The sequence below is a fragment of the Phodopus roborovskii genome, unplaced genomic scaffold (assembly GCF_943737965.1).
Source record: "Phodopus roborovskii unplaced genomic scaffold, PHOROB, whole genome shotgun sequence".
Classification (NCBI taxonomy): Eukaryota; Metazoa; Chordata; class Mammalia; order Rodentia; family Cricetidae; genus Phodopus; species Phodopus roborovskii.
Window position 1 is genome coordinate 25,179,106 of NW_026125295.1, and position 27,523 is coordinate 25,206,628.

General features: G+C 34.7%; 1 protein-coding gene across 3 annotated transcripts in view; it reads right to left on the reverse strand.

The window, feature by feature from the left end:
* Positions 1-681: 681 nt before the first annotated feature.
* Atr (ATR serine/threonine kinase) overlaps positions 682-27,523 on the reverse strand; it is a 90,972-nt gene continuing 64,130 nt past the window's right edge. For 2 of the 3 annotated variants that reach the window (XM_051206944.1, XM_051206953.1), the window contains exons 35-47: positions 26,196-26,375; positions 22,744-22,886; positions 19,210-19,307; positions 17,954-18,186; positions 16,745-16,879; positions 14,924-15,124; positions 13,130-13,273; positions 9,232-9,382; positions 7,402-7,558; positions 7,079-7,232; positions 5,581-5,732; positions 2,108-2,213; positions 682-877 (exon numbers count right to left, since the gene is read on the reverse strand). In XM_051206944.1, the coding sequence (XP_051062901.1) occupies positions 704-877; positions 2,108-2,213; positions 5,581-5,732; positions 7,079-7,232; positions 7,402-7,558; positions 9,232-9,382; positions 13,130-13,273; positions 14,924-15,124; positions 16,745-16,879; positions 17,954-18,186; positions 19,210-19,307; positions 22,744-22,886; positions 26,196-26,375 (2,028 nt within the window). In that variant the 3' untranslated portion in view covers positions 682-703. Of the gene's footprint in view, positions 878-2,107; positions 2,214-5,580; positions 5,733-7,078; positions 7,233-7,401; positions 7,559-9,231; positions 9,383-13,129; positions 13,274-14,923; positions 15,125-16,744; positions 16,880-17,953; positions 18,187-19,209; positions 19,308-22,743; positions 22,887-26,195; positions 26,376-27,523 lie in introns of those variants that run through there. The other variant, XM_051206961.1, reaches the window with a different exon arrangement.

Consider the following 27,523-nt stretch of genomic DNA (forward strand, 5'->3'; position numbering starts at 1 on the left):
TTCAATCTTCTGTATCTCCAAAATAAATAAATGAATGACTACATAATTCACATTCATGTTTCTTGAGTTTCTTTCCCATGATCACATTTTCATGTATATTACAGAGCTTTATGAAGTGAATTTAATGATGTGCTATCATTCCCTAAGGGCAGAAGAGGTAGCTCTGTGTATAGGTTCAGTCTAGTTCTTGCCCACAACATAAAGTCAGCAACTTTGTTGCTGTTCAAATGAAACCTTATGTTAACACGTTGAAAAGGAAATTGGTAAAAACTACAAGATGAAATTAGGTTGGCTGATTCCTTGGTTTTTGTTTTTGTTTTTTGTTTTTTTCTTGATTATTAGAATACAATATTCTATCTCTAAGAAACACTAAGAAAGCAGTGTTTAAGAATTGAATGCATTTCTCTGTGAGTTAAAGGCCAGCCTGGTCTACAAATTGATTTCCAAGACAGAAAGGGCTACACAAAGAAACCCTGCCTCAAAAAAAAAAAAAAAAAAAAAAAAACCAAAAACACACAAAACAAAAAAAAATTGAATGAATCCATTATGAATGAATCCATTACTTTAAATACAATCAAAGAGAAATACTAGTTTCTCCCAGAACATAAGTAAATGTATGTTGTAAGTTAGACGTAAAGACACATCACTGATTAATAACACATGAATTTTTGATTATTAATATAGTCTTTGAAATAATTTTATTTTACATATATGGGGTCCAACCAAGGTACATCTGACATAGTAAGTTTTCATCAGTAGCTTCTTGTATGAGGTAATGCACATGTCCTTCAATAGATAATGGCAACCCTGTTACTCTATTCCGGGTCTTGATTACACCTTGTAGTCGTTGTTCAATATCAAGAACATGGGTCTTGGCCTAAAAAGATATAGAAAGTCATTAAGGCTACAGACCCAATTAACAGGTAACGTTGGTAATTTGGAGTTTCTACTTTTCTCACTACTTTATTAATGTTAGTGCTGTTTTACTAAACAATATCCCATTTATAGCAATGAAACAAATCCAGTTAACTTGAGATGCTGATTTTGATGTTTACAATGACTAACATCTACTGATGGGGCATGTTTCTGTACTGTAAAAATCACCAGGTAACTCTGCACATCCCAATTCTAGGAAGGTAATAATTTAAAACATCTGTTTTGAGGGCTAGGGGCTATCACAGTGGTGGAATGAATGTTTGTTTAGTAAACAAGAGACCAGGAATTCTATTCCTTTCCACTATCAGAAACAAAATAAAGAAAACAAAAAGCAACCTATTTTGAAATGTTAGTTCTTAAATATTTGAGTGAAGATTCTAATGATGGTGGCAATGTTTTAATGGCTAATAAATTTTACATTAGTGCACGCAAATGGAATTTGAAATGAACTACTTGGAATTCTTTACAGCTTCTTAAGAAAAAGCACACCAGAAGCAAAACTGAGAATGATATTATTAGAAAAATAATTTTCAGGATGAGGATGAAGCCTGGTGGTGTTGAAATTAATTAGTGTATATACTTAGCATACACAAAGCCTTGGGCTGAATACAGCATCAAAATGGAGGTGGAGGAGAAAAAGACTCCTGGAAGTATTTTTGTCAACTCTGAGGTTGTAATTAATTTTAGATTTCAGAGTAATCAATTGCTGTAGAAATCTTAGAAAATCCTTTTTTACACTGTGAAGATTTGTCACTGTAATTGGTTTGGTTTAGTAAACAAGCTGATTAGCCACTAACTGAACAGGGTACAATTAGCTGGGAAAGCAAAATTGAGAATGATAGGACGGAGGAGGGCAAAGTCAGGAGTTGCCAGGCAGATCAGAGGGGGCAGGAGATGAATGTGCCATGCTAATAAAGGAACCACCATGTGGCACAGAGTATATAAGGAATATGGGTTAATTTAAATGTAAGAGGTGGCCAGTAACAAGCCTGAGCTATTGTCTGAGCATTTATAATTCATATTCAGCCTCTGAGTTGGTTATTTGGAACCAGGCAATCAGGACAGGACATGTCCATTTACAATCAATATTTAAGTTGCCAGCAGTAATATTTGGAATCAGATCTCATTTAAAGTGAATTTTAGCTCATGCCACACTGCAGCTTTTACTAACCTTTTCATTGACAACTTCCCCAGTTTCATTCAGTGGTGCTTTGGAATGTCCTTTCACTGGTTTACTCCATTCCACGAGAGGATCATGTAGAAAAGTCTTTAAGACACTAAAATTGAAACAGATATAATAATAATGATAAATTATTTACCTTTGTAAAAAGAATTCTTACTAAAATCAATATTTAAAAGTAGAATAAAGGAGGAATACAAAGATAAGGTAATACTGCAAGATAGTTTATGTGGAATTATTTTGGGGGTGTTGAGGAAGCAGGGGTAAGGGAAGCTAAAGAGGTAAGGGAGAATCAGGTGTTTTGGGGGGAGTAAGATGAACTCTGTGATATCTCAAGATCTATACTGTTACCTATTAAATGGGTGTTTATTAACTTGTCTTTTATCATGTTCAAGGAATATATAATACCTTCAGTTACCATACAGATCAAGCCCACACCTTTCTTTTGTGCTCGAGACATCAACTCCAACTACTTATGGGAAACCTGTTTAGATGTATTACAGTTATCTTAAATCATCTTCAAAACAAAAGTCACTGTCTTTTCCTAGTTCTTTCTGTATTCCCTTAGCAGTAACGAACATCATTTGCAGTCTTGCCCTGAATGAAACATAAGCTATCATCCTTAACTCCTGTTCATCTGTCATGCAGTTTTACATCCTAGCCCAGTAGAATCTCCCTACTTAACCCATCCCTCCTGCTGCTGCACCACTCAGTTACAGTCTGGAATGCTGATTTTTCTGCATTGCAGAAAGCATGCCTTCATTTCTGCTTCCTCTACTTCTTTCAAAGAAATTTCCTTCTTAAAACTCACTAACACTTTTCTCCTGTGCCTGGTTAACTAAGATTTCAGCCACTTCAAAGGTATTTCTTGACTTTACTAGAAAAGTGTGTTGTATGTAGGCTCTTTTAATGACTCACAACATGACTTCCTCTGAGTAAAATATTCCTTTGCCCATGATTAACAGAGTATTATCCCATAATGTCTAAGTTCTTCAAAAATATGCTTTTCTGATTGGGGTTGGTGACTCAATCAATAAGATGCTTGCCATACAAGCCTCAAGACCTGAATTCAGATCTCTAGCACCCACGTAAAAGGCTAGGAGGAGCAGTACATGTCTATAATGTAGCCACCGAGGTGGTGGAGATGGTGGTGACTAGAGCTTAGAGGCCAGCCAGTCTAGCCAGATAAGTGAACTCTATGTCCAGTGAGAGGCCTTATCTCAAAAAGTGCAAAGTGATTAATGAAGACAGCTGATGCTGACCTTTGGCCTCCACATGCAGAACACTAAATTAGAAATGAAAGACTGACTGCCTTATTTCTAAGATCAGCAAAATTCCCTTTGCTCCATGTTGATTAAATCTGGCAAGTAGACAATAAAAAGAAAGAAAAAACATTATCTGTAGCTGAGCTGCTTTATATATCCAGAGTAATTACTTAGAGCAAATGAAGTCCTGTAGGCTTCAAGACAAGAGCAGCTGTACTTGCGTGAACTAGCAATCAACACCAGAAATAAAACTGACAGAAAAAATCATGGAGGGCAAAACACAGCCTCAGGGGTTGGCTTTAAGATGCCTTCTATAAGAGTCTTTCACTGGCAGATTTTGCCACATAGGCCAGACTAGCTCTAGCGAGCTCCAGTCATTGGCTCATCTCCACTTCCCATCTCACCATTGATGGAATTACAGGTGCCTGCCACAACATCCAGCTTTTTACATGGATTCTGGAGATCTGAACTCAGATTCTCACTTTTGTGAGGCAAGTGCTGTATGGATTGAACTGTCTCCCACCTAAGGAATGAAACTTTGGGGAAAAATGTGTGTGCATACACAGAGTATAGATGTCTAAAGAGGCCAGAGGCATCGGATCTCCCTGTTCCCCTGGAGCTGGAGTTCCAGGCAGTTGTCAGCTGCCTGACATAGATGACTGGAATTTAACTGGGGTCCTCTACAAGAGCAGCATGTGTTCTTAACCACTGAGTCATTGCTCTACCCTCAGGAAAGCAACTTTTAAAAGTGGTTAAAGGCACTGGCTGCTCTTCCAGGGGGCAATTCCTAGCACCATCATGGTAGCTTGTAACTACCTGTGACTCCAGTTCAAAGGGAACAACACCCTCTTTTGGCCTTCACGGCACCACACACACATGTGGTGCACAGACATACATTCAAACACCACTATACATAAAATAAAAGGTTTAAAAATGAGAAAATATTTGTTGATCATATATATGTCACAAGGTTCTTGTACCCAGAATAAGTAAAGATTCTTACAACTCTAGACAACCCAATTAAAAAAACAGGTAAAGGAGACATGCAAAGTGGTATGCATCTATAGTTCTAGCTACTAGAGATGCTGAGTCAGGATACACTGAGTCCAGGAGGTTAAGGTCAGATTAGGCTAACACAGACATACAAATGATAATAAAGGAATAAAAAACCAATGCTGAACATTCATGTTCATTTAGAAAATGAAAATTAAAACTACAACAGAATGCTATTTCATCCTCAGTATGATTATTAAAATAACAATGACATCTTCAGTGTTGGTAAAGTTGTATAGAAATGGAATCTCATGCACATTACTAATGGAATTATAGTTTTTATAGCTGCTTTGGAAAACAGTGTGATGGTTATTTAAAGTACCATGATTCAACAGTTTCATTCCCAGGCATACACAAAAGAACTGATAATATTCATTTACATAGAGCCTTAGCACAAAATTCACAGTCATGCTATTCATAATAGCTGAAAGGTAGGACCAATACAAAACTTTCTATTAACTGATGGTTGAATTAATAAAACAACTCTATCATTCATAATAGAATACTACTTGGTAATTAAAAAGAATGAAGTACGTGATAAACCTTAAAACCACTATGCTACATGAAAAAAGATAGACACAAAAGGACACAAATTTTATGATCGAACTGACATTAATGTCAACTATAGGAAATCCAGAGATAGGAGTGATTAGTGGAAGTACAAAGGAGGAAGACATTGAGAATGATTGTTAATACCTCCTGAAGGATCTTGTGGGGTGGGAGAGATGGCTTCGCTGTTAAATGCTAGGCTCACAACCAAAAAAACTATAGGAAGTGTTTGTGTCAGGTGTTGAAAAAAAATCTTAAAATTAGAGAATACTAATGAATTAATAATATGGACTATACCAAAACCCACTGAGAATCAGGAGCTTTTTGGAGGGTGGAGGGCAGACCTTACTGTGTAGCACTGCCTGGCCTGGAACTCAGTATGTAGACAAGGATGGTTTACAATATGAATGATTCTCCGTCCTCTGTCTCTTTGAGTAGGATGACAAATGTGGACCATCAAGCCAAGACTGAAGTTACTATTTTTAAAAATATACTTTAGCTAACACAAAGTGGTTTCTATATAAAGAAAATGTATTAAGGAACTAACATTTACATTCAAGGTCACTAGTAGATTATTTACAAAGCACAGATGATTACCTCATTAAAGGTTCTCTCTGATCCCTCATCAGCCTCAGGGTCACTTCACATGCTCTTCGAAACAGACCCTCTGTTCCCATAGGACCCATTCCATTAACCATATTATGAGTCAGGCGAAATGGTACAATTTCTGGAACTTCAAAAGTTTCTCCCTTAAAAACACAAGATTTTATTATATTGTAATAATAAACTTATAAAACACTTGCTCAAAGAGTTTGGAACTTCATGTGTAGACTCCTTTAGGAAACAGAAAAAAATACCCTCCAAATATTTACATAATTATATTAGAGGCATCTTTTGAAAGAGCCATATAACTTCACCTTTGTTTTTGGGCAATTTGAAACCATGGCTTGATCTTAGATAAAATCAAGAAGATGAATGGATTCACTTGCTTCAATTTAGTATACTGAATATTGCTATAAAGATTATTTATGTATTCAATATTCAATCTCAATAATAACATTCAATTATTCTCACAACTGTCTTTCTTTCCTCCTCTTTCTTATTTTCTTTTTATAACTATCACTTTAAAATAGAAAACAGCCACATATTTTCCCCTCAGATATGGAAACAACTTAGTCCAGCTGTTCATATCCTGACATTACTGATGTCTCTCCCATATATTTTTATTCTTCTGGTCATCCTAAATTGTCCTTTTGTTTGGTTTGATCTATACCACTTATTACCTTAGATCTCTTTCCAGCTGAGTCTATGAACTTTTTCATCTTCCTGTAATAGCTAATAGCAACCCAAAAAAGATAGGCAACCCAAAGAAACTGAGATGAGCTTCTAATCTTTTTCCAGAATTGTAACTGTAGAAAATTACAGAAGTTCTTAGAGATGTATCCAATAGCCTTAATTTACACTCAAGGACCCACCTGGTACTATTTGTTATAGTTGTTATTATTTAGTTGCTAGGGTTTGAATTCAAGAACTAGCACATACTAGGTAAGTGCTCTACTGAACTATCCCAGCCTCACACTTTTTGTTTAACCAGGATCATTCTCATAAGTCAGATTTGGAAATATGAAACAACTTTATGGAACTACCTGTAAAATGAACTGATCTGGGCCAAAGAGATGGCTCAGAGGTTAAGAGCACTGACTGCTGCTCTTCCAGAGGTCCTGAGTTCAATTTCCAGCAACCACATGGTGGCTCACAACCATCTATAACAAAAGCTGGTACCCTCTTCTAGAATGCAGGCAAACATGCAGATAGAACACTATATACATAATAAATCTTTAAAAAAATGAACTGATCTGCCCATATTTATATAACTAGTAACTAAATTAGAACTTAAATTCATGCCAACTTTCATACATCATTCTTCCAAGTTCTCTGTTTCCTGAATAGCTTTCCAAAGAGATGCACTAATGAAAACCAGTCAAGAGATACCCAGAGTTATGCAGGTGTAACTAATAGGCATAGCTAGGGAGAGCAGTGGTTGGGGAGAGAAAATTCAAGGGAATATATTCAATTAGCTGAAGTCATATCATACCTTATTAAAAAGACAGTTGAAGTCTACATGTACACATTCACCAGTGAAAGAATCAAAAAGAATGTTTTCACCATGCCGATCTCCAAGCCCCAGGATATAGCCAACCATTGACATGACTGCAGTAGAACGACAGTATGCAGATCTACTACTATACCTAAAGAAGCACAATGCCTGTCAAATACTTTGCGCCAGGTTTAGTTAAAAAAAAAAAAAAAAAAAAAAAAAAAATATATATATATATATATATATATACACATATATATATAGTTTTAATTAAAAGAAACATTCAATTATAACAATGCATTATATTCTTAGTAACTTGCCATGATGTAGGATCAGGGAATGTTCTCAGAAACCACTCATGAAAAACAGGAGGGTGCCTGGGCAGGAGTATATCTTGGAATACTTTGAGTTTTTCAGATAAAGCTGCTGATTTTGGTAGCATACACTGGCGAAGCTCCTTTCCTGTCATATACACTCCTACAAAACAGAATGGTTTTTAATTAAACAGCCAAAAGAGAAAAGAAGCAAAAATAATTCTTGTTAAAATATGACAGGAAATGTCAACTTTTGCTCCAACTGAAAAGAATGTAAAAATATCAGTTATGCAACTAAGTGGTTATAACTTGATAGCATAACAAAATAAATCGTTTTTCCTTAATACTTACCAAAAGTATTAAGTATAGCCTCTTATTAATGAAAATTAATGTAAACAAACAAAAACAATTTATGATCAAATAATTCCAGAATATAAGATTCAGAAAAATTCAACTGTGAGTAATCTTACTGGACTGTGGTGCTACCCTTATTAAAATTAGAGTAACCTCTTTTGATCAGGATGTCATACTGAGGTATGCTGAACCACTAGTTAAAAGGAAACATTGGTATTCTGAATAATTTAAGGCTAGTCTATGAAATTCATGGGTTACTGTGGTGACTGAAAAGAAAATGGGCCCCAAAGGGAGTGGCACTATTAGGAGGTACTGGCCTGCTGAATACATATGGCCTTGTTGGAGAATGTGTGTTTACAGTGGGGGAGGGCTTTGAAGTCTCTTTCACTCAAGCTTCACAGTGTCTCACTCTACATCCTGTTACCTTCTGATCAAGATGTAGCCAGCACCATGTCTGCCTGCACACTGCCATGTTCCCCGCCATGATGATAATGGATTGAACCTCTGAAACTGTAAGCAGTCCACTCCAATCAAATGTTTTCATTTATAAGTGTTGCTGTGGTCAAGGTGTCTCTTCACAGCAATAGAAACCCTAACCAAGACAGTTACCATTGCAAGTGTTATCTAAATCTAGGCTTCACCCTGTAGCTAGGGCTAGCCTGGAACTTAGGAATTTATGTTGTAAGCCAGGCAGTCCTTGAACGTTTGGATAGCCTCCTTCTGCATCCTGATGCTGATATTACAGGTTTGTTGTGTCACTACACCCAATATATTATTGATGCTCTTTTATTTTTTGAGACAGGGTCTCACTATGTTGCTCTGCATAGCCTGGAACTCACTATATAAACCAAGATGACCTTAAACTCAAAGAGACCTCCCTGCCTCTACCTGCTGAGTGCTTGGGTTAAAGGAGTCCAACCATGTCTGGCAAATTACTAATTTTGTTCGTGTGTTTTGAAGCAGGGCCTCACTTTGTAGTCCTGGCTGTTCTAGAACTCACTATGTAAATTAGGATGACCTCGACTTCACAAGATATCCACCTGTCTATGCCTACCTAGTGCTGGGAATAAAAGCATATGCCAATACACCTGGGTGTTACTAATTCGTAAGATAAACCTTAGACTAAAAATTATCTGGATACAAAGGTCTTAGGGACAAACTTATGGTCTGAGACTTTTTGCCTCATTTTTTGCATAGTTCTAATATTTTCATAAGATGGATCCTTAACATTTGATTGATATTTTTTCAGTTCAAGATGTTCAACTTTTTTGTAAGCTACCTCAAAAGTTTTTCCCACTGAATAAAAAAAGAGTTCAAAGGAAGGGAGGTAAGAAAGAATACTTTACATGCTTCTGGATATAGAATAAAGCTACTAGGCTTAAGTAAAATATGTGCATTGATATGATAAAAACTATTATATTCCTATTTCACGTTTGTAGCTAACTCATAGCATACGTTTCTACTGTAAAATGAATATAATACCCTTTTCCTTATATATTTTGGTAAGAATAGGTCTCAAGCCAGCCGTGTTGTTCACCCATTCAATAATCCCACATTCATCATTCAGTGGAATAACTGCATATGTTCGGATATGAAGTTCTCTTCGACGTGATTCTGCATCTTTTCTTAAGCTCTATGAAAAACAAAAAAAAAAAAAAAAAATGAAAAAAAATGGAATTCAAATTCCTAATATTTCAAATCTAAGTATTGTATCTAAACATTGTTCACTTCCTAGGAAAAGTGATGATAAAGGCCTTTAATGAATAATTCTGAAAGTTAGAGGAAGCTATAAGGTCATGTTCCTGTTCTACTTCTAAACTTTAAAATGCCTTGTGGAAACCCTTCTTTTTAATTCTTCACTATGAATGTAACAGAATATCATATTTGAAAGACAGTATCTGTAACCATCACAAAATACAATTATTTTGTTTTCCACTGCATTACAGATATCATTAATATTAAGTATTTACACACAGAAACTAATGTTTAATTTTATCTAAAAACGATAAGAAATACTTATTGTTATTTTACTTTCCTCTCTGAAAAAGTCATAAGGAATCATACTATCTACTTAAAACAAAAAAGCCTAGAATAATCACTATCATCAAAGCTTCATCCCATTCAGCAACTGATTGGGAGCAGAGGCAGAGACCCACAGCCAAACACTAGGCAGAGCTTGGGGAACCCGGCAGAAGAGGTCAAGGAAGGATTGTAGGAGCCAGAAGGGTCAAGACACCACGAGAAAATGGCAAATGGAATCAACTAACCAGGGCTAATTCAGGTTTCCAGTGGTTCAACCAACAATCAGGGAGCTTGCATGGGTCTGACCTATGCCCTCTGCATATATGTTATGATTGTGTAGCTTGGTGTTCCTGTGGGGTTCCTAACAGTGGAAGCAGGGACTGTCTCTGAATCTTTTGCCTCTTTGGGGGACCCTTTTCCTCCCACTGACTTGTCTTGTTCAGCCTTAATGAGGGGGAGTACATAGTTTTATTTTTATTTGACATGCCATGATTGGTTGCTATCCTTAGGAGGCCTACCCATTTCTGAAAAGAAAAGAGGAGTAGGTCTGGGGGAGAGGTACTGGGAGTGGAGAAGGGAGAGGACACTGCAGTCAGGATGCACTACATGAGAGAAGAATACATTTTTTAAAAAGTTAAAAGAAAACCCTATAGTGCATGTAGGTCTATATAAATATATATAGTTTAAGTTGTCTTGTCTGAGATGATGGAAAATTATGGAATATATCAAAAAATAAGCTATAATAAAAATGTAAGAAAAAAGCATTATTTGTATGACATGAAAATTTCTTTCATGTTCTTATATTTAATTGTAATAGTTTTCTTTCAAAGTTATCATCTGGTAGAAGAAAGCTTTATGTCTGATTTGATGAATCCTGATATACCAGGTATGGACAAACCTGAGAATGTTTAATTCTCAAACTTTTTGCAGGAAACTTACACATTTTTCTAACAATTGACCTGTTCCTTTCAGAAACATTATCAACTGACCAAAAACAAACAAACAAACATAAAACCACCACCATTTAAGCCAAGCCTGGTAATATCTAACTGAAATCCCAGCACTGAGAGGTAGAGGCAGGGCGATTCAGACTACAAGGTCTCACTGGGCTACATAGCCAGTTCATGGATAATCTGGGATCTCAAACTAAAAAACAAAAAAGAAAGAACAAAAAAAAAAAAAAAAAAAAAAAAAACCAGACACCCACTACCCCCACACAACAAACAAAAATAATCTTTTAAGAACAAGTAGTTGCCAGCCAGGTGGTAGCATTTGGGAGGCAGAGACAGGCAGCTCTCTGTGAGTTCAAGGCCTGCCTGGTCTTAGAGCGAGTTCCAGAACAGGCTCCAAAGCTAAGGAGAAACTGTCTCAAAAAACCAAAAGGGGGGGGGGAAGTAGTAGTCACCAATAGTAGGAAACTATAGGACAGAATCTCATGTACAAATCAGTGTCTAACCTCTACAACAAACATGGTTAGAAACTTTTCACATTTTCTTCTTTGACCACGCAAACAAGAAGCTTTAATGTAGTATTAAAACTTACTATAACCGAGATAATGAAGTAAAGCCAGCCCAACTGACACTTAAGTCAGAAAAACATGGAAGAAGCTCTGGAATTAATGGTTTAATCATCTATGAAGAAACATTTATCCAACATTTTAAGTGAAAATTCTCACCATATTGCCTTTAAAATGACTATTTATTAACTTTTATATTACATTTGGTTAAAGCAAGCATAGTCTATATTGTCTTTTGGGGAAGCTTGAGCCCAGACCTCAGCATTCTTTCCAACATCCCCAGCCCATAACTGTTTATGCTATGTAGCTATGTCTGGCTGAAGAATAATTAAAAATAGACAAGACTATATAATTGACTTTTTATTTTGAGCTTCAGTCTTATTTATAAAATTAAAATAAAAAATTGAATTCCATTAGTCTACAATCCTCCAGTCACTTTTGGCTTACATATCACGGTGCATTTGACCTTTTTTTTTTTTTAACCAGAGATGTTTGGTTTCTGAACAGAAACCTAAAGACAGTGAGTGCTACATTTAAGTCAAGATTCTTTGTGGCCTATCTATGCTTGAAACCTTTCTGCTTCAGACTCCTAAATGGTGCTACCACCACCACTCCTGGCTAATAATGTCTTGAACCAGATTTCCCAGATTTCTTTGAGATAGATAACAAGAACTTATCAACAGAACAAACAAACAAAAAAATAGTTAATGATTACTTTTGAACAGTGATGTCACACAAACTGAATTTTTTTTTCTAGCACTGAAAAAGAATGCCTGAATAAGTCTAGATAAGTGGAAAACCATTAAATAGAGAATATTTTCTGTCATTAATGTCTTATATTCTTGTCTATAAACAAAGTCATAATTGTTAAAAGTTAACTGAAGTATATAGCCAATAATCTGGTGAGGGACCTGAACAGAGACTGGTATATTCATTCAAAATATCACATGGGAGAAACTCAAGCATTCATAATGGATAAATAGATAAAGAAGATGCAGGATTTTCCTTAATTATAGTATTATTCAATTTTAAATGAAAAGAAATTCTGAATCTTGAAGATATTCTGCTGAGCGAAACAAGCATTTATGTGAGGTACCCATAGTGATGACATTAATGGAGGTAGAGAGTAGAACTGAGGTGTTAAAAACTGGATGGAAGATGAAATGGAGAGTTACGGTTTAATAGTTTCAATTTGGAATATTAATATAAAATCTTTGAGATGTATGGTGAAGATGGTTGCACAACAATGTGAATACACTCAATGGCACTGAAATATATACTTGATTAAGTGATGTTATGTACATTTTATCACAAAAAGGAGAAAATGAGGTCTAGAGAGAGATGGCTCAGCAGTTAAGAGCACTGGCTGCTCTTCCAGAGGACCAGGGTTCAATTCCCAGCACCCACATGGTGGCTCACAACTCTCACAACTATAATTATAAGGAATCAGGCACCCTCACACAGACATACATGCAGGCAAAACACCAATGTACATAAAATAAAAAAAATTAAGAAATGAAACATATTATTTCAAGAGTGATCTAACTGCCTAGTGAGAAGTCCACATTACTATGACATTATTTTTCCAATTCTAAAATAAAAACAATGGGGCTAGACAGATAACTTAGCAGGTAAAAGCACTTACTGATATTCTTGAAGACCCAATTGGTTCTCAGTACCCTCCTCAGGTGGCTCACAGCCATCTGGTAACTTCTGCTATAGGGAATCTAATGCCTCTGGCCTTAGCAGACACCTGCACTCATACTCACATAAATGTGGATACATACATACACACATTGAAAATAATTTTTAAAATCTTTAAAAATCCAAACTATTTCCAACCTTGTTAATCAAAGAATTGAATTCCATTAGTCTACAGTCTTTCCTCAAGTCGTCTTTTGGTTTACACATCATGATGTAGAACTTCCCATCTGAACCCTTTAAGGAGATCTTCTTTGGTTTCTGAAGAGAAGAAAGAATTTCTACCTAAAAAAATAAGTGTTATATTTAAGTCAAGGCTGACATTCTTTGTTAAATTTCAATGTTACAAATATGAGTTATGCATCATAATAAATTAGAATAAGTGGAAATATGTACTAAATTAGTATTTCAAAATTTCCTTTTACTTTAGTACCTAGAAGTTTAAAAAAAAAAAAAAGGTTGTCTAAGAACAGGGCCATACTTTCTTAAGTATTAGGAATGGATATGAAATAAAAAAACAAAACAAAACAATAAAAAAGAAAATCCCCCCAAAACCAAAAACCTGACTTTGTTAGCAAAGCAGGCACTTACACATGCATATTCAGGTAGTCCTTTCAAAGCAGTTACAAAATTTTACATAGCAAAAAATATTTATCATAATGTTGGAAAGGTATTATCAAAATACATTATATAAATGTTCAAAGAATAAATTTATAAATTGAAAGTAATTTGCTTTTGAAAAAATCTCCAAAATGAAGCCTACCTCATGAGTAAACTAAAAATTACTGCTTAAAGTAATTATAGTGTATAATGTAAATGATTCTAAAAACAGTTGCTTTTTTTTCCAAGATAGTGTTTCTGTGTATAGACCAGGCTGTCCTGGTACTCACTGTGTAGACAAGGCTGGCCCTGAACTTCTAGAGATCTACCTGCCTCTGTCTCCCAAGCGAGAGGATTAAAGGTAAGTGCCATCACCACCTAGCTAAAACAGTTTTAAAATGTCCTAAATTTGGAATAAATATGGAGTTTTCAAAAGCTTACCTCTGGAAGTACTCTAGCACTATTTCTTTAAAATAAACATACATTTAATGGTTGGACATGTGTAACAGAAGAAAAGGCATGCCTAGCAGGAAAGAAGCCACAGGCTCATTCCCTGCAGTGTATTTAAAAAACAGGGATGGGCTAAGGTAATGTTCAGTGAGTGGAGTACTTGCTACCCAAGTGTGAAGACCTGAATTTGGAGCATGCCTGTAATCCAGTGCTTTATGGTGTGATGGGAGCAGAACCAGAATTATGGGAAGCTCATGGGCCAGCTAGTTTGAAACTCTGTCAGAAACAAAGTGGAAGGTGAGGACACTTGAGGTTATCCTTGGATTGTCTGTGGGCTGTGGCACATGCTCACATTAACTCACACATACACAAACAATAAAAAATTTTGTTTCCACATTCAAAACAGCTGGACAAAGCAGCCTTGCAGACTACAGCCAGGATTTCTGCATCTTCTTAGAATCCCCCATGACAGTGCCCCTTACCAGCATGAAGTAGTCTGGAAAGAACGATGCCCAAATTCCCAAATATTGTCTATAAATGTTCGTTTTCATTTAAATGGACATGGTTATAAAAATAAATAAATAAAAAGAACAAAGCAAAACAAAAAAAAATTTTGTTTCCTCATAAGAAGCAAATCAAACTTATTTTGTTTCCTCTGCTCTCCGCTTTTTAAGACAAAAGAAAATATAGGAAAATAAAATTGTGACTATGTGAAATATGAGCATGTGAAGAGTGGTTATGATTCATTATCACTTCACTTTGTATCACAGTATAAAACAGTTCCCTTCCTCTCCATTTCTTTACAAATAAACTTAGACTTTTAGCTTAATTTGAAGTAAGCTTAACTACATTTAAAAGTTATAGTTATATAAAACTGAAGTTTACCACATCATCGAAGCCTGCAAGATAAGCCCAATGCCCAGGAAATGGGTCATGATTAGCATGGGCACCCAAAATTGATGGAAGTGTAGGGATCATGACTGACTGCAAAGGAATGAGGATTTCACTAAATGTTGGATCTTCTACCAGCTTTTTAAGCGTTTTAAAGTGAGTGCTCATGCTTAATGTGGAATTACTTCCATCAACCTGAAAAGAAAAAAAAAATAATAAACAGAATATTTCTAGTTTTCTGAGTTTACCTTTACTTAGAGAACTTTAAGTAAACATTTCATTTTTACAATCTCAATTGCTCAGCAGTGTACAATGTTCAAAGTATTTTTAAACATCTCATTTAACCTTTTATCTCATAAATAACAATTCCTCTCTTATAGGAGTGTCTAATGACTGAAGGAGATTAATAGAAACCAGTGATCTATTATTAGACATGAGAAAATCTGTAAATAACTTTTTTTGATTATCAAATTTCATTTGGCAATAAAATGATACCTGAATTTCTTAGTGTAAAGGTCAACGCAATGTGTGTTTGACTATGGGATATGCTAACAGATTATCATCAGTTAAAATGTCCAGTATAAAGTATGAGTACCTTTAAAGTTAAAAAAAGAACTAAATTCCTAAGTGTACTTTGTCATGAAGGTTTCAGATTTCAGATGAAGAACTAAGCACTTGCCATGAAAAGCACTTACAAGGCCAGTAACCAAAAAAAAAAAAAAAACCACAAACTCTTTTTCCTAGTGTCAAGTACAGAAGAGGTCAAGTAGAAGCAATAATACTTGTAGAAGTAATACAAGTAGAAGAAATAATAAAAGACTATCCCTTTGAGAATAGTTCATTCATGAGAGGAGGAAGAAAAATAGGGTCACCTGTATCTTTTTACCTAGAAATGGTTAATAGATTTTGATTGTCAAGTGACACATTTTACCTGATAAAGAACCTCTCCCTTTAATAATCACCAACACACTTTTCTCTCTCCTATGTTCTTTTGTATTCTCCCTAATTTCTTACACAGAATAGTGATCCACTCCTTTAACCACCTTCCTACTTCAGTCACAAGTATACTGAAAGTAATACGTACTAGTCCAAATGATAGTCATCTGCTTATGTTCCTACAAATCTATCAGCAATTCAAGGTAGGTTTCTATTAGACATCTTTGTTCCCTCAGCACAGTGCCTGAGCACTGAAATATATACTGAAAAAAATGAAGGGCTTGTGATAAAGCTTATGTGTAAAGTGCTTGCCTACTATATATAAGCTTGGGTTCAATAACCCAAGACTACAAAAGGCAACCAACTAACAAACAAAATCCCCCATTCCCTTTCCTGTCATATGCAGGTCAACATACAAGCTTTCAAAGATAAAGATAGAGCAATATAATCAGAGACTGCTTTTAATGCATATTTTATGGTTGATTTTTAATCTTTTACTTAAAACTAGTGATAACTATTAAAATATATTTTCAGAAAAATTCAGAAATGTAGAGGACATCTGGAAGAGGGACATATGTTAACAAGTTTAAGAAACAGATTTATTAAGATAAATTATATAGAGGTAGAGGTATAGCTCAGTGGTAAAGCCCTTGATTAGCATGACCAGGTTTCTGATTCAATCTCTAGTACTATGAAGAATGGGGGATAGGAGGGGGTAGCAAAAGATTCATTAAATATACCATTTGATACATTTTGCTAGTGTATATTGATATACTTAAAAATTTTAATTTAATGAAAAAAATCAGCTCAAATCACATGTAAATTTTTGTATAACATTATTTAACATTGATTGATAAGTACTAAGATCTCTGACAGTACCGATTTGTTGCACAATTCTAGTAGCTTGTCAGTTAGGCGAGTTGCATCTCCAACGAACTTTTCTAAAGACTTTTTCATATGGATAGCTTTGGTGAGAATTTCCTTGCATCTGTTCACACGCATGGGGTAAGACGACTGTCAATTTAAAAAAGAGTAAATACAATTACATATGAAACCTGATTGGCAAGCATCAACTTAAAAAGAATATTCATGATTCGATTTTATAATGATAAGCATATAGGAAATCAATTTGGCAACATCAAGAGCTATAAAGAAATTTTAAATCAGTAATTGTGAATTCCTTGATGGGATCTATACTGAAGAAACAATTGATATTTTGAGATGTAGCAAAATAGAAAAAAGGAAAATAAAACAAACAAACAACTTAATGATTTAATGAATAGTTAAGCTGTTTTACAATTTTATCCAATTACTAAAATGTATTTTCAAAGAAGATTAATACAATTTACTGTTAAATTATTTAATATTTAAGTGAAAATATGAAATTATCAATTTAAAATTACTGTTAAAATAAGATTAGAAAATATACATAAGTTACAAGAAAATACTAATGAATAGTCTGGATTTTAATTTTCTTTTTATCTGTATACTTACTTTTCTATAATATTTACCCATTAAATATACTAATTAATATATACATACCCACTAATAATGTTGTCCTTGTTTTAGTATTGAACTAAGTATTTTGAATTAAAGTACTCAGGGAAAGAAATCTATCATAGGGCTGGAGAGATGGCTCAGTGATTAAGGGCACTTGTTTTCACAGAGGACCTAGGTTTAATTTCCAGCACACACCTTGCAACTTACAACTTCTTAGAACTCCAATTCCAGTGGCTCTAACACCTTCCTTTGACCTCTGTGGGTACCAGGCATGCAAATGGTGCATAGACAAATACACAAGCAAAATACTCATACACATAAAGTAAATCTTTAAAAAAACTGGTTATCATAACTATTTACTATAAAAACTTCATGAGGAAAGCACATGCTCAACACTGATGATTTATTTTCATATAATAAATATCTTAAAATATTTAAACAAGGTAGAATTTTTCTCCGTTAGAAAGTATTTAAAAATTACAATCTTAATATAGGTTAGAACCCTGGAACTTGTATTTATATATTTGCTTTAAAAATCTATCCATAATAAATGTTAGGAGACACTGTGGTAACTAACATATTCATTACCTTTGACACAGCTGTCATCATCCACATTGCTTGCTGAGGATAGGCAAGAAACACCTTGGCTATTATTTCCATCAAGACAACAAAAACTTCATCGTGAGAATGACAAATTCGAGAAATCAACTGTGAAAAAGCAGTCAAAAACTGATACGGAGCTAACCGATTTGTGTGCTCTGTGAGAACACTATTTATTTTAGCCAAATCATTTCTCATTTGCACACGATCAGAACGGCCACCTAGGGGGGAAAAACCCAAGAATTAAGAAAAATCAAAAAACACAAAACAATAACATCAGTGTATCAATTATTTCACAGAAAAAAATATGATTAAAACTGCTTTTAAAATACATTGCCTGCATGCCCACAGCTAGTTCACTGTCAAAAGACAGTTTGTGGAAATAGGAAAAGCATTTAGGTCTAAGAAACATTAGTTTTATCATCCATTGTAAATTTGAGGATAAATTACATGCTTAAGCTAATATCTTTCAAAGTGTTAGGGTTATCAAGAAATGAAAAGTATTACTTTTCATTCCTGAATTACAACTGCTTTAAAAGTTTATCTTTCCCTTTATTTTCATAAGATTTAGTCTTATTATTTTTCAATTGTGTACACATGTCAACACGCACATGTGCATGTGAGTACAGGTACTGTGGAGGACAGAAGCTTTGGGTGCTGGGATTAAAGTCTGGTCTTCTGAAAGAGCTGTGTATGTGCCTAATTGCTGAGCCATCTCTCTAGGCCCCACACTTGATTTCTTACAACATAATATTTTTTTTTCTCTGCATATTTTCCATCTTTATGTGACTTTTATTACTTTATTTCTTTTTTTAACATTATAACATTTTAATTATCAAATCAATTACTAATTTTTAGTAAGAGAGTGTGATGCTAAATATTATTGTGTACCAAAGTTTCAATTCTTCCTAATGATTTAAAGTTTCTACATAAAGAATTATACAATTGGGCAGTGGTGGTACACCCCTTTAATCCCAGAATTCAGGAGGCAGAGACAGGAAGATATTTGTGAGATCAAGGCCAGGCTGGTCTAAAAAACTACACAGAGAAACCCTGTTTCAAAAACAAACAACCAAAAAAGAATGGAGCAGTTTTTCAGGTGATCTTGACATAAGCCTTTAATCTCAGCACTCAGGAGGCAAAGGCAGGCAGATCTCTGTGAGTTCGAGGCCAGCCTGGTCCAGGACAGCTCCACAGCAATACAGAGAAACCCTGTCTCAAAAAACAAACAAAAAGAGTTATACCTTTTTCCCATTCGTATGCCTTAGCACCAAAATCAAGCCATAGTGACAACATTCGTGGCATTGACTGATATATGAACTGATTTCCATACTGAAGGGATCTGCAATTATATAAACAAGAAATATAATTAGTACAGAGTTCTTTTTTAGGTTATATGAATTAGAATTTAAAATCTTAAAACTACCACTTCAGTTATGTACAGCCTTTGACAAAAACTATGGTATCACCCATTTATCCATCTCTGTGGTCTTGAACTCAGTTATGTGGCAGAGGAGACCCTAAATCCTCTGCTTCTATCTCCTATGTCAGAGACTACAGACATGGGCATTTATCTGATTCCACATATCAAACTTGGGGCTCATGTATGCTAAGCAAACACCCTACCTACTGAGAAACACCCCTTGCCCCTGAAACAATGGTACTGATATTTCTTCCTAGTAGATCACCCCCCCATTCATCTTTTCTTGCTTAAGCATTCAGTTAGCATTAAAAATTATAGATATTTTGAGGGTTAGTAAAAGTCTTTTAATACTTCCTTCAAATGATCCTTACAATCTGTATTTTCACATGTATCCCATACAATAAGATTTGATCAGGCCTAATCATTCTATTTCTGGGAAATTATATTTCTGCATTTTTGTGGCTTTTTTTCCCTTTACAGCTGATGATGAAAGAGATATATATTCATAATCATGAAGCTAATAGCTAGAGTTTTTACCACAGACTTGCCCTATGTATTTAACTTTTAGATATGTCTGCTTTATTTCTAGTATGCTGCATATATATCTCCATCCATTCCCAGAGAAAAGAACGAACATAAACGCCCACTACCACAAATTATGTAGGGTTTCCCTGCATTTGGAGAAACCATGAGGGTCAGCACATCTAGAGTATAATGGCTAAACCCATCTTAGGAAAATCATCTCCCTGATACTCAAGTTATTTAAAATTATGATATCTCTCTTGCCAGGAAAATTGTTAATATTTCTATTATTCATTTTTATTTCTGCACACAAATTCTATTACATGTTTTATTATATTTAAGATTTCATTCCCTAATTAAATTTGAGAACATTTACACTAAAGCAGTAATAGCATCATTATTAAAGGTACATTCAATTATTCAAGTGAATATATCATAATAGCTCATTTTACTCCTTTAAAAATGTAAAATATAGGGGCTGGAGAAGTGGTGCAGTGGCTAAGACCACTTTTGTTCTTGCAGCAGACCCAAGATCCAGGATCAATGTCCAACACCAACACAGTGGTTTATTATCATTCATAACTCCAGTTTCCGGAGGATCTGAAGCCCTCTTCTGACCTTTATAGGCACAAAGGACATACATGGTACATACACATACATGCAGGCAAAACACACATAAAATAAAATGAGGAAATCTAACTTTTAAAAAAAAACTTTTAAATACCAGTATAAAAATATCAAAATGTTCAGTATTGCACTTATAAGTATTCAATAGAAGCAAAATGTGTTGTTACACGTTTAATAATCCCAGCATTCAGGAGACTAAGACAGAGAGGCCAGTTTAGGCTATACAGGCATGACCCCACCACAAACAAATAAAATCACCATCAACAACAAAAACCAGAAACAGCCAATACAATAAAAGAAATAAATGTTAAGTAGTTTTCCTTCATTGAAGTATGATTTCAGAAATGTAATGAGTATATTCTATATACTAAGGGCCTGATATATAACTAAGAGTAAAGAAAAAAAGTTTATAATCATTTATTCTAGAAAAGAAAATTTAATTAATAATTATTGTGTTTCTTGTTCATTTCAAAATGCCAATTAATTATCTTGGTTCTTGTTCCACTTCAAAATGCCAATAAGTCAGAAAATCTTCTTTAATAATACAGCCACTAAGAAAATCAATAATATTTATAATTACTAGTAATTACAACTATGGAAACAAATTAATGAAATTTAGTTTAGATCTCACAAAACTGAAGTTTCCTTAGGAAAAACAAATTTGGTTAAGTGTTGTTATTCTAATTTGGAGTAGACAAATATTGCTTTAAATACTGAAAAAAATTTAAATGAGACTTGATAAAACATGAAAATAAGGAATTTTAGTAAGTTTATTGTTATTAAGTCAGAATCCTTCAGTAGAAAATAACAACACATGAATACAAGAATTATGAAATGTCATTACTCAAATTAATAATTTGCACATTTTAAATATTAAGCATGAATATGTATGTATGTATGTATTGGCATCTGAAAGAGACAGGAGAGAAGCCCTAGTCCCTACTTCAAATGACCAGTCAGATATACATGACCCCAACTGGATGGCATTCCCCTACATATGGAATTGGGGTGGGGGGAGGGGAGGGTGGTTAGGGTGAGAGGGCAGAGAGGGTGAAAGTGAGGGAAGGAGGGAGAGAGGGCTAGGGGGAGGGAGGGAGGCAGGAAAGGAGGGAGAAAGAACTGGGAACAACATGTAAAATAATAAATTAAATTAAAAAAAAAGTTATATTCCAACCACAGCAAGAGGATCAGGAAGTTCAGTCAAGACTTAGCTATATAGTGAGTTTGAGGCTAACTTGGTCTACATAATACCGTACCTCACAAAATAAAAAGTTGTATTTCATCCTCTGCCTAGTTAAAAAATAGGCTCCTCACAAGCATGGTGGTGCACTCCTGTAATCCTAGGACTGAGGACCCTGAGACAGAGGAATATGAATTCAAGAATGGCCTGAGCTATAGAACAAGACTCTATCTCTAAAATTTTAAAAGTAACTAAGAAAGACACAAGCTCTTGCTTAGTCTTCAAAATAATGTCCCTATTTGTTAACTTTTTATAGGATTTGACTAGGAGAAAATACTCAATTACCATTAAATGTAACAAACATATTGAGTTTAAGGTCTTCTGTTATACTATACACAATGATTTGAGGGGTGGCTGTCACAGCCTTATGAGTATTGGCATTATAGTTATGGGCCACCATGTCTAGCAAATGGGAGATTAATTTTTTTTTTGTTAAACATGCTATGTAAGTGCTCTACTATTAAGTTATATCTGCAGCCCAGTACTGTTGTTTTTCTAAAAATGTATCTGCATACACCCTTCCTACACACACACACACACACACACACACAGAGAGAGAGAGAGAGAGAGAGAGAGAGAGAGAGAGAGAGAGAGAGAGAGAGAGAGAGAAATGGTTCTCTCAGAGAGAGAAATTGTTCTCACAGAGGATCCAGGTTCAATTCCCAGCACCCACAAGGCATTTCACAATAAATCTGTAACTCCAGTTCCAGGGGATCTGGTGCTTTCTTCTGCCTTCCAAGAGTACTGCACATGCACATGGTAAACATACTCAGATGCAGGCAAGCAGGCAAACACTCACACATGTAAAATAAAGCTAAATTAAGCATTAGAAAAAAGAAGAAAAAATATTCTCTCTCAATTAAGAATGAATCCATGCACAGTAAAACAGAAAATGCCCTGAATATGCTATAGTATGTGATAAAATTCATCCATACTTAATCTCAAACATATATTGCTCATACTCACCTTCCAAAATGTAGGACTATATACCGGATGAGATCACCTTGCTTTTCCATTTTGTTGTCTGTTACCATGGGCATCAATTTGTCATAGTACTTGGCAAGGTAGAAATGACCATCTTCCCACTCTGGCAGAAACAAGGTCACATCCTGTGAAAAAAACATAGGATACATATCTAAGAAAATTTCATACTAGGCTGGGGCATAAAGTACTAATAGGTGATTAAATATCATAAGTACACAGCACCCAGCAAATTCAAATCATTGTATGTAACTCTGGTTTGACACCTAGTATTCCATTAAAACAATAACCTCAAATGTATGGTGTTAATAAGTCCTGTTGCCTTGTGATAGACAACATCTGTAATACTAGCACTCAGAAAGCTGAGGCAGCAGGATTTCAGTAAATTTGAGACAAACCTGGGATGCATATACATAGTGAGTTCCAGACCAATTTGGAATACAGAGTAAAGTCCAGTCTCAAAACAACATACACAAATCCACTCACCCCCAATAATAAAAAAAAACAAATACCATCTCAAAATATTCTTGCACATAATCTATGTAGGCATGCTAGGTCAGATTATATTCATATGAAATTACAGTTTTTCCTATGGTTACTGGTTTGTTTATAAACATGTCTCACCATGTTGCACTGAGGTTACTGAGGCAAAAGTGCCATGTGTTTGAAGCTAGTGTGAGCTGCACTTACTATCAGGTGAGTCAGAGGTACAAGGCAAGAAAATTATTTCAACAACTCATCGAACCACGAAAAAGAAGTCCTAGCTTATACTATCAACTGACTTGTTTCTGATGTATAGAAGGGATCAATTTCCTCCCTGTAAAACATCTAATTGACACAGCACCATGTCTTGAGATTTATTTTTTAGTACTCTATGATAATTTATAACCTGTTTGGTTATAAATTTGTTCTGTTCTACTGGTTTATCTAACTATCTAGCTATAATTATCTAGCTATAATGAATATAGCATTTGATTATAAAACCATTATAGGTCTTGACTTGTATGTGTGCTGGTTAGTCTCTGGTTCAACAGATATAGTTACTAGGCTATCATTTTTCTACCCTGTCTGAGGATGCAAAAGATACACTGATGATTTCTATCACTGAGCCTGTTTACTCTCTAGCTTCTAATCATGTCTAGGAGATTAGAGAGCAGGAGTGAGTCAAGGTTGTTTAAATCTCTGGTTTTCTTCCTGCTGAAGTGTAGCTCTGTTTCTGCTCCTAAATTTACAGGGTGGTTCAATGACTTCTTCCTACAGTAATAGTGTTTTAATCTAGTAAATGTTCTCTCATCTTGTTCCTTCTGATCTAGAAGTAGTAATGATTCATCATCCTCTCTGTTGATCTCCTTTATCTCTTAATTCATCATTTTATTTTTGCTTGCATTCAATCTCATGCAACACTGTAAAAGGATTCTGAATATGCTAGAACATATTAAGGTTATATAACAGCTAATACCATATAGAATCCTAGATTGAATTCTAGACATTATTGACAAAAGAGGTAAAATTTCTGAAAATAGAACTATGGTTGTATAAGTTACTTAAATTAGAGAAACCTAATTCCATACAGGAATTCTCTGCTTTTTTGGCTACCTAATGTTTAAGTTTATGATTATTTTAAACTAAAAGTTAAAAAACTAAGGTATTAGAAAGACAAAATCTCTTGTTATTATTAGCCTTTGCATTTTAACATAATTTTTAAAATTCCAATTGTCAATTATCTATTAGTTTTTGATGAAGACTGCATCAAACTTATAGGCCTTTTTATAGTGAAATGACACCTTTACATTATTGAGTCTTCTCATTCAAAACTGTGCTACACCCCCAGTTTATTTAGGTCTTTTAAAAAATTGCACACAAAGCCACCATATGGCTTTAATGCCAGCACTTGGGAGACAAGAGTAGGTGGATCTTGGTGAGTTTGAGGCCTGCACAGATTACAGAGCGAGTTCCAGGACAGGCTCCAAAGCTACAAGGAAAAAAAAAAAGAGAGAGAGAGAGAGAGAGATACACAGATATACATTCAGGTAAAAGACACAGAAAAATAAATAAATAAATAAATAAATAAATGGAAAAACTCACCCAATAATGTTTTGGAATTTATTTTTACTGTAGAGGACTTTTCTTTTTAAAGTGAGATTATTAATTATATCATTCCCCCTCCCAAACCTCTCACATACTTCTTGGTCTCTATCAAATTAATGGCTTCCTTTTCATTAACAAACACACATACACATATACATTCCTAAATGCACATACACAACCTTTTTAGTTTGTATGTTATATATATGTATGTTTTCAGGGCAGAACCATTTGATATTGGATAACCTATAGAGGTTTTACAGATTTTTTTTTTTTTTTTTTTTAGGTAACTTAATCCTAGATACCTTATACCTTACACTTTTTGTTATTTTTTCCTTTCCTTTTTTTTTGGGGTGGGGTGGGGCTAAGGACCTAACTCATGACCCTGTGATTGCTAAAGCACTCTACTACTGAGCTAAATGCCCAATCCTGGAACTTTATATTTTTGATGCTATTCTAAATGCTTTTAGTTTTTATTTTACATTGTTCTTTTTCTATCTGTCATAAACATCTGTGGTGTGTGAATGTATATGTGTAAGTGTTTTTGCATGCATGTGAGTGCACATGTGTAGGCCTGAGCTTTGCTTCTGGAACCATCCTCAATTGCTCTTCCACCTTATTCATATGAGGCAGAATCTGTCAATCAAACCAAGAGTTTGTCAGTATAGCGTGGAATTACGGGTGAGTTGTTACATGCTCCCAGCATTCACACAGGTTTCTGGAAATCCAAACTACAGTTTTCATACTAGGATAGCAAGAACTTTAACTGCTGAACAATCTCCCTAGCCCCCTAAATTATACTTTTTAAAATTTACATCCATTTTCTTGAGGCATAATTTTCATATACATCACGTACCCTGAATATATAGGTAGTATATTAAAGTAGGTGTGGTGGTACACACTCTAACCCTAAGACTAAGAAGGGAGGCAGGAAGATCAGAATTCCAAGCTTTGCCTATATAGCAAGCTTTAAATCATGAGATCTACCTAAAAAACATTTTTGGCTCAGATATGACTGACTTTGTATAGGAAGATAAGAATATTATTGTGGTGAAAGGAGGGGATTATAGCGTGCTAATTATACTAATTCATGCTGTGGTAGTTGGTTTAAAGAGTAGATTCACTGCATCAATTTCTAACCTGGGGTGGTAGTTTCATGCATGCGTTTTTTTTGGGGTTTTTGTTTTGTTTTTTTTTCTGATAATTCCATATACATACGATCTTTATTTATTAAGTCAGTTTTATTGAATACTATTTACATATGTACTTCAATATAGACTTATTCATCCATTAAAAAAACAAATGGTTTACATTACACACACACACACACACATATATATATATATATTTACCTTATATTTCTTCATAATTGCATTGCTTTCAAAATTAGCTGTTTCTTCCATAAACCGGCCAACTAGCAATGTAGCTCGTCCATGAATTAGCATGTGCTTACTCTCAGTTGGGGATTTATTTTCAGGAAAACATAATTCAACACCCTTTTGAAGTACAATAAGTGCCTGGTGAACATCACCCTAAAAGAAAAGAGGCAATTAACAAGTTTTTAATTTAAGAATATATTCTTAGCCAGACAGTGATGGCACATGCCTTTAATCTCAGCACTTGGGTGGCAGAGACAGGTGAATCTCTGAGTTCAAGGCCACCAAGACTACACAAAGAAATCTTGCCTCAACAAATTAATTTGTAAGTTAATGTTTATTTCTCCCTCCTAATTAAAGTTCTAAGGAAGCACTGACTCATTTCATGTAGAACTCTTTAATTGTTCATCTGTTTACTCATTCATTTTAAAATTAAAATACAAGGAATTGTACTTGTAAAATCTGGAATAACAATGATTCATAAATTAAAATCTCTGGCTTAAAAAATTCAGTTAACTGGATGCAGTGTTGTATGTCTATAATATTTCCACCACTCAGAGGATGCAGGCAGGAGGACCACAAGTTTAAGGTCAGTCTTGACTACAGTTAAATCTTAATCTCAAAAAAAAAAAAAAAAAAAAAACCAAACAAACCAAGCAACCAAACAAAAAAATAAAAGAAGTTCACAGTCAACTGAGGAAACAAACTATGTAAAACACCCTATGTAAAACACCTATTGTTACACCCAGTGTAACAAATAAACACTGATGGGTATTTTAGGCGATAGAGAAAGGAGTCCCCAAAATCTATCAAAAGATACAGGGAAATAAGAGACTAGTAGTCAGGGAAAAAAAAAATCTGGTTTTGATCTGAAAAAGAAAAAAAAAATAGAATTTGGTCTTAAAAATGAATAGAAATTTAGTGAATGGAATTTGAGTTAGATTTTAATCTACCCGTACAAGTGTGGGCCTGAGTATGTGTATTTGCACCACATATGTGGAAGTGTACTCAAAGGCCAGAAATGAGTATCAGATAGATCCCCTGGAACAGATGGTTATGAGCCACTTGATGTGGATGCTGGGACTAAAACCCAGGTCCTCTACAAGAGAACAAATATTCTTAATTACCAGTCATCTCTGCATTTCAGAAACACTAATTTTTAATTTTGGCATTTTGAGGATTTGAAATAGGGTCATTGTATGGCCACAGCTGGCATGGAACTCCTTATCTAGACCAGGCTGCCCTTGACTTGTGATGATCCTCTTGCATCTCTGTCTCCTGAGTACTATGATTACAGGCCTACA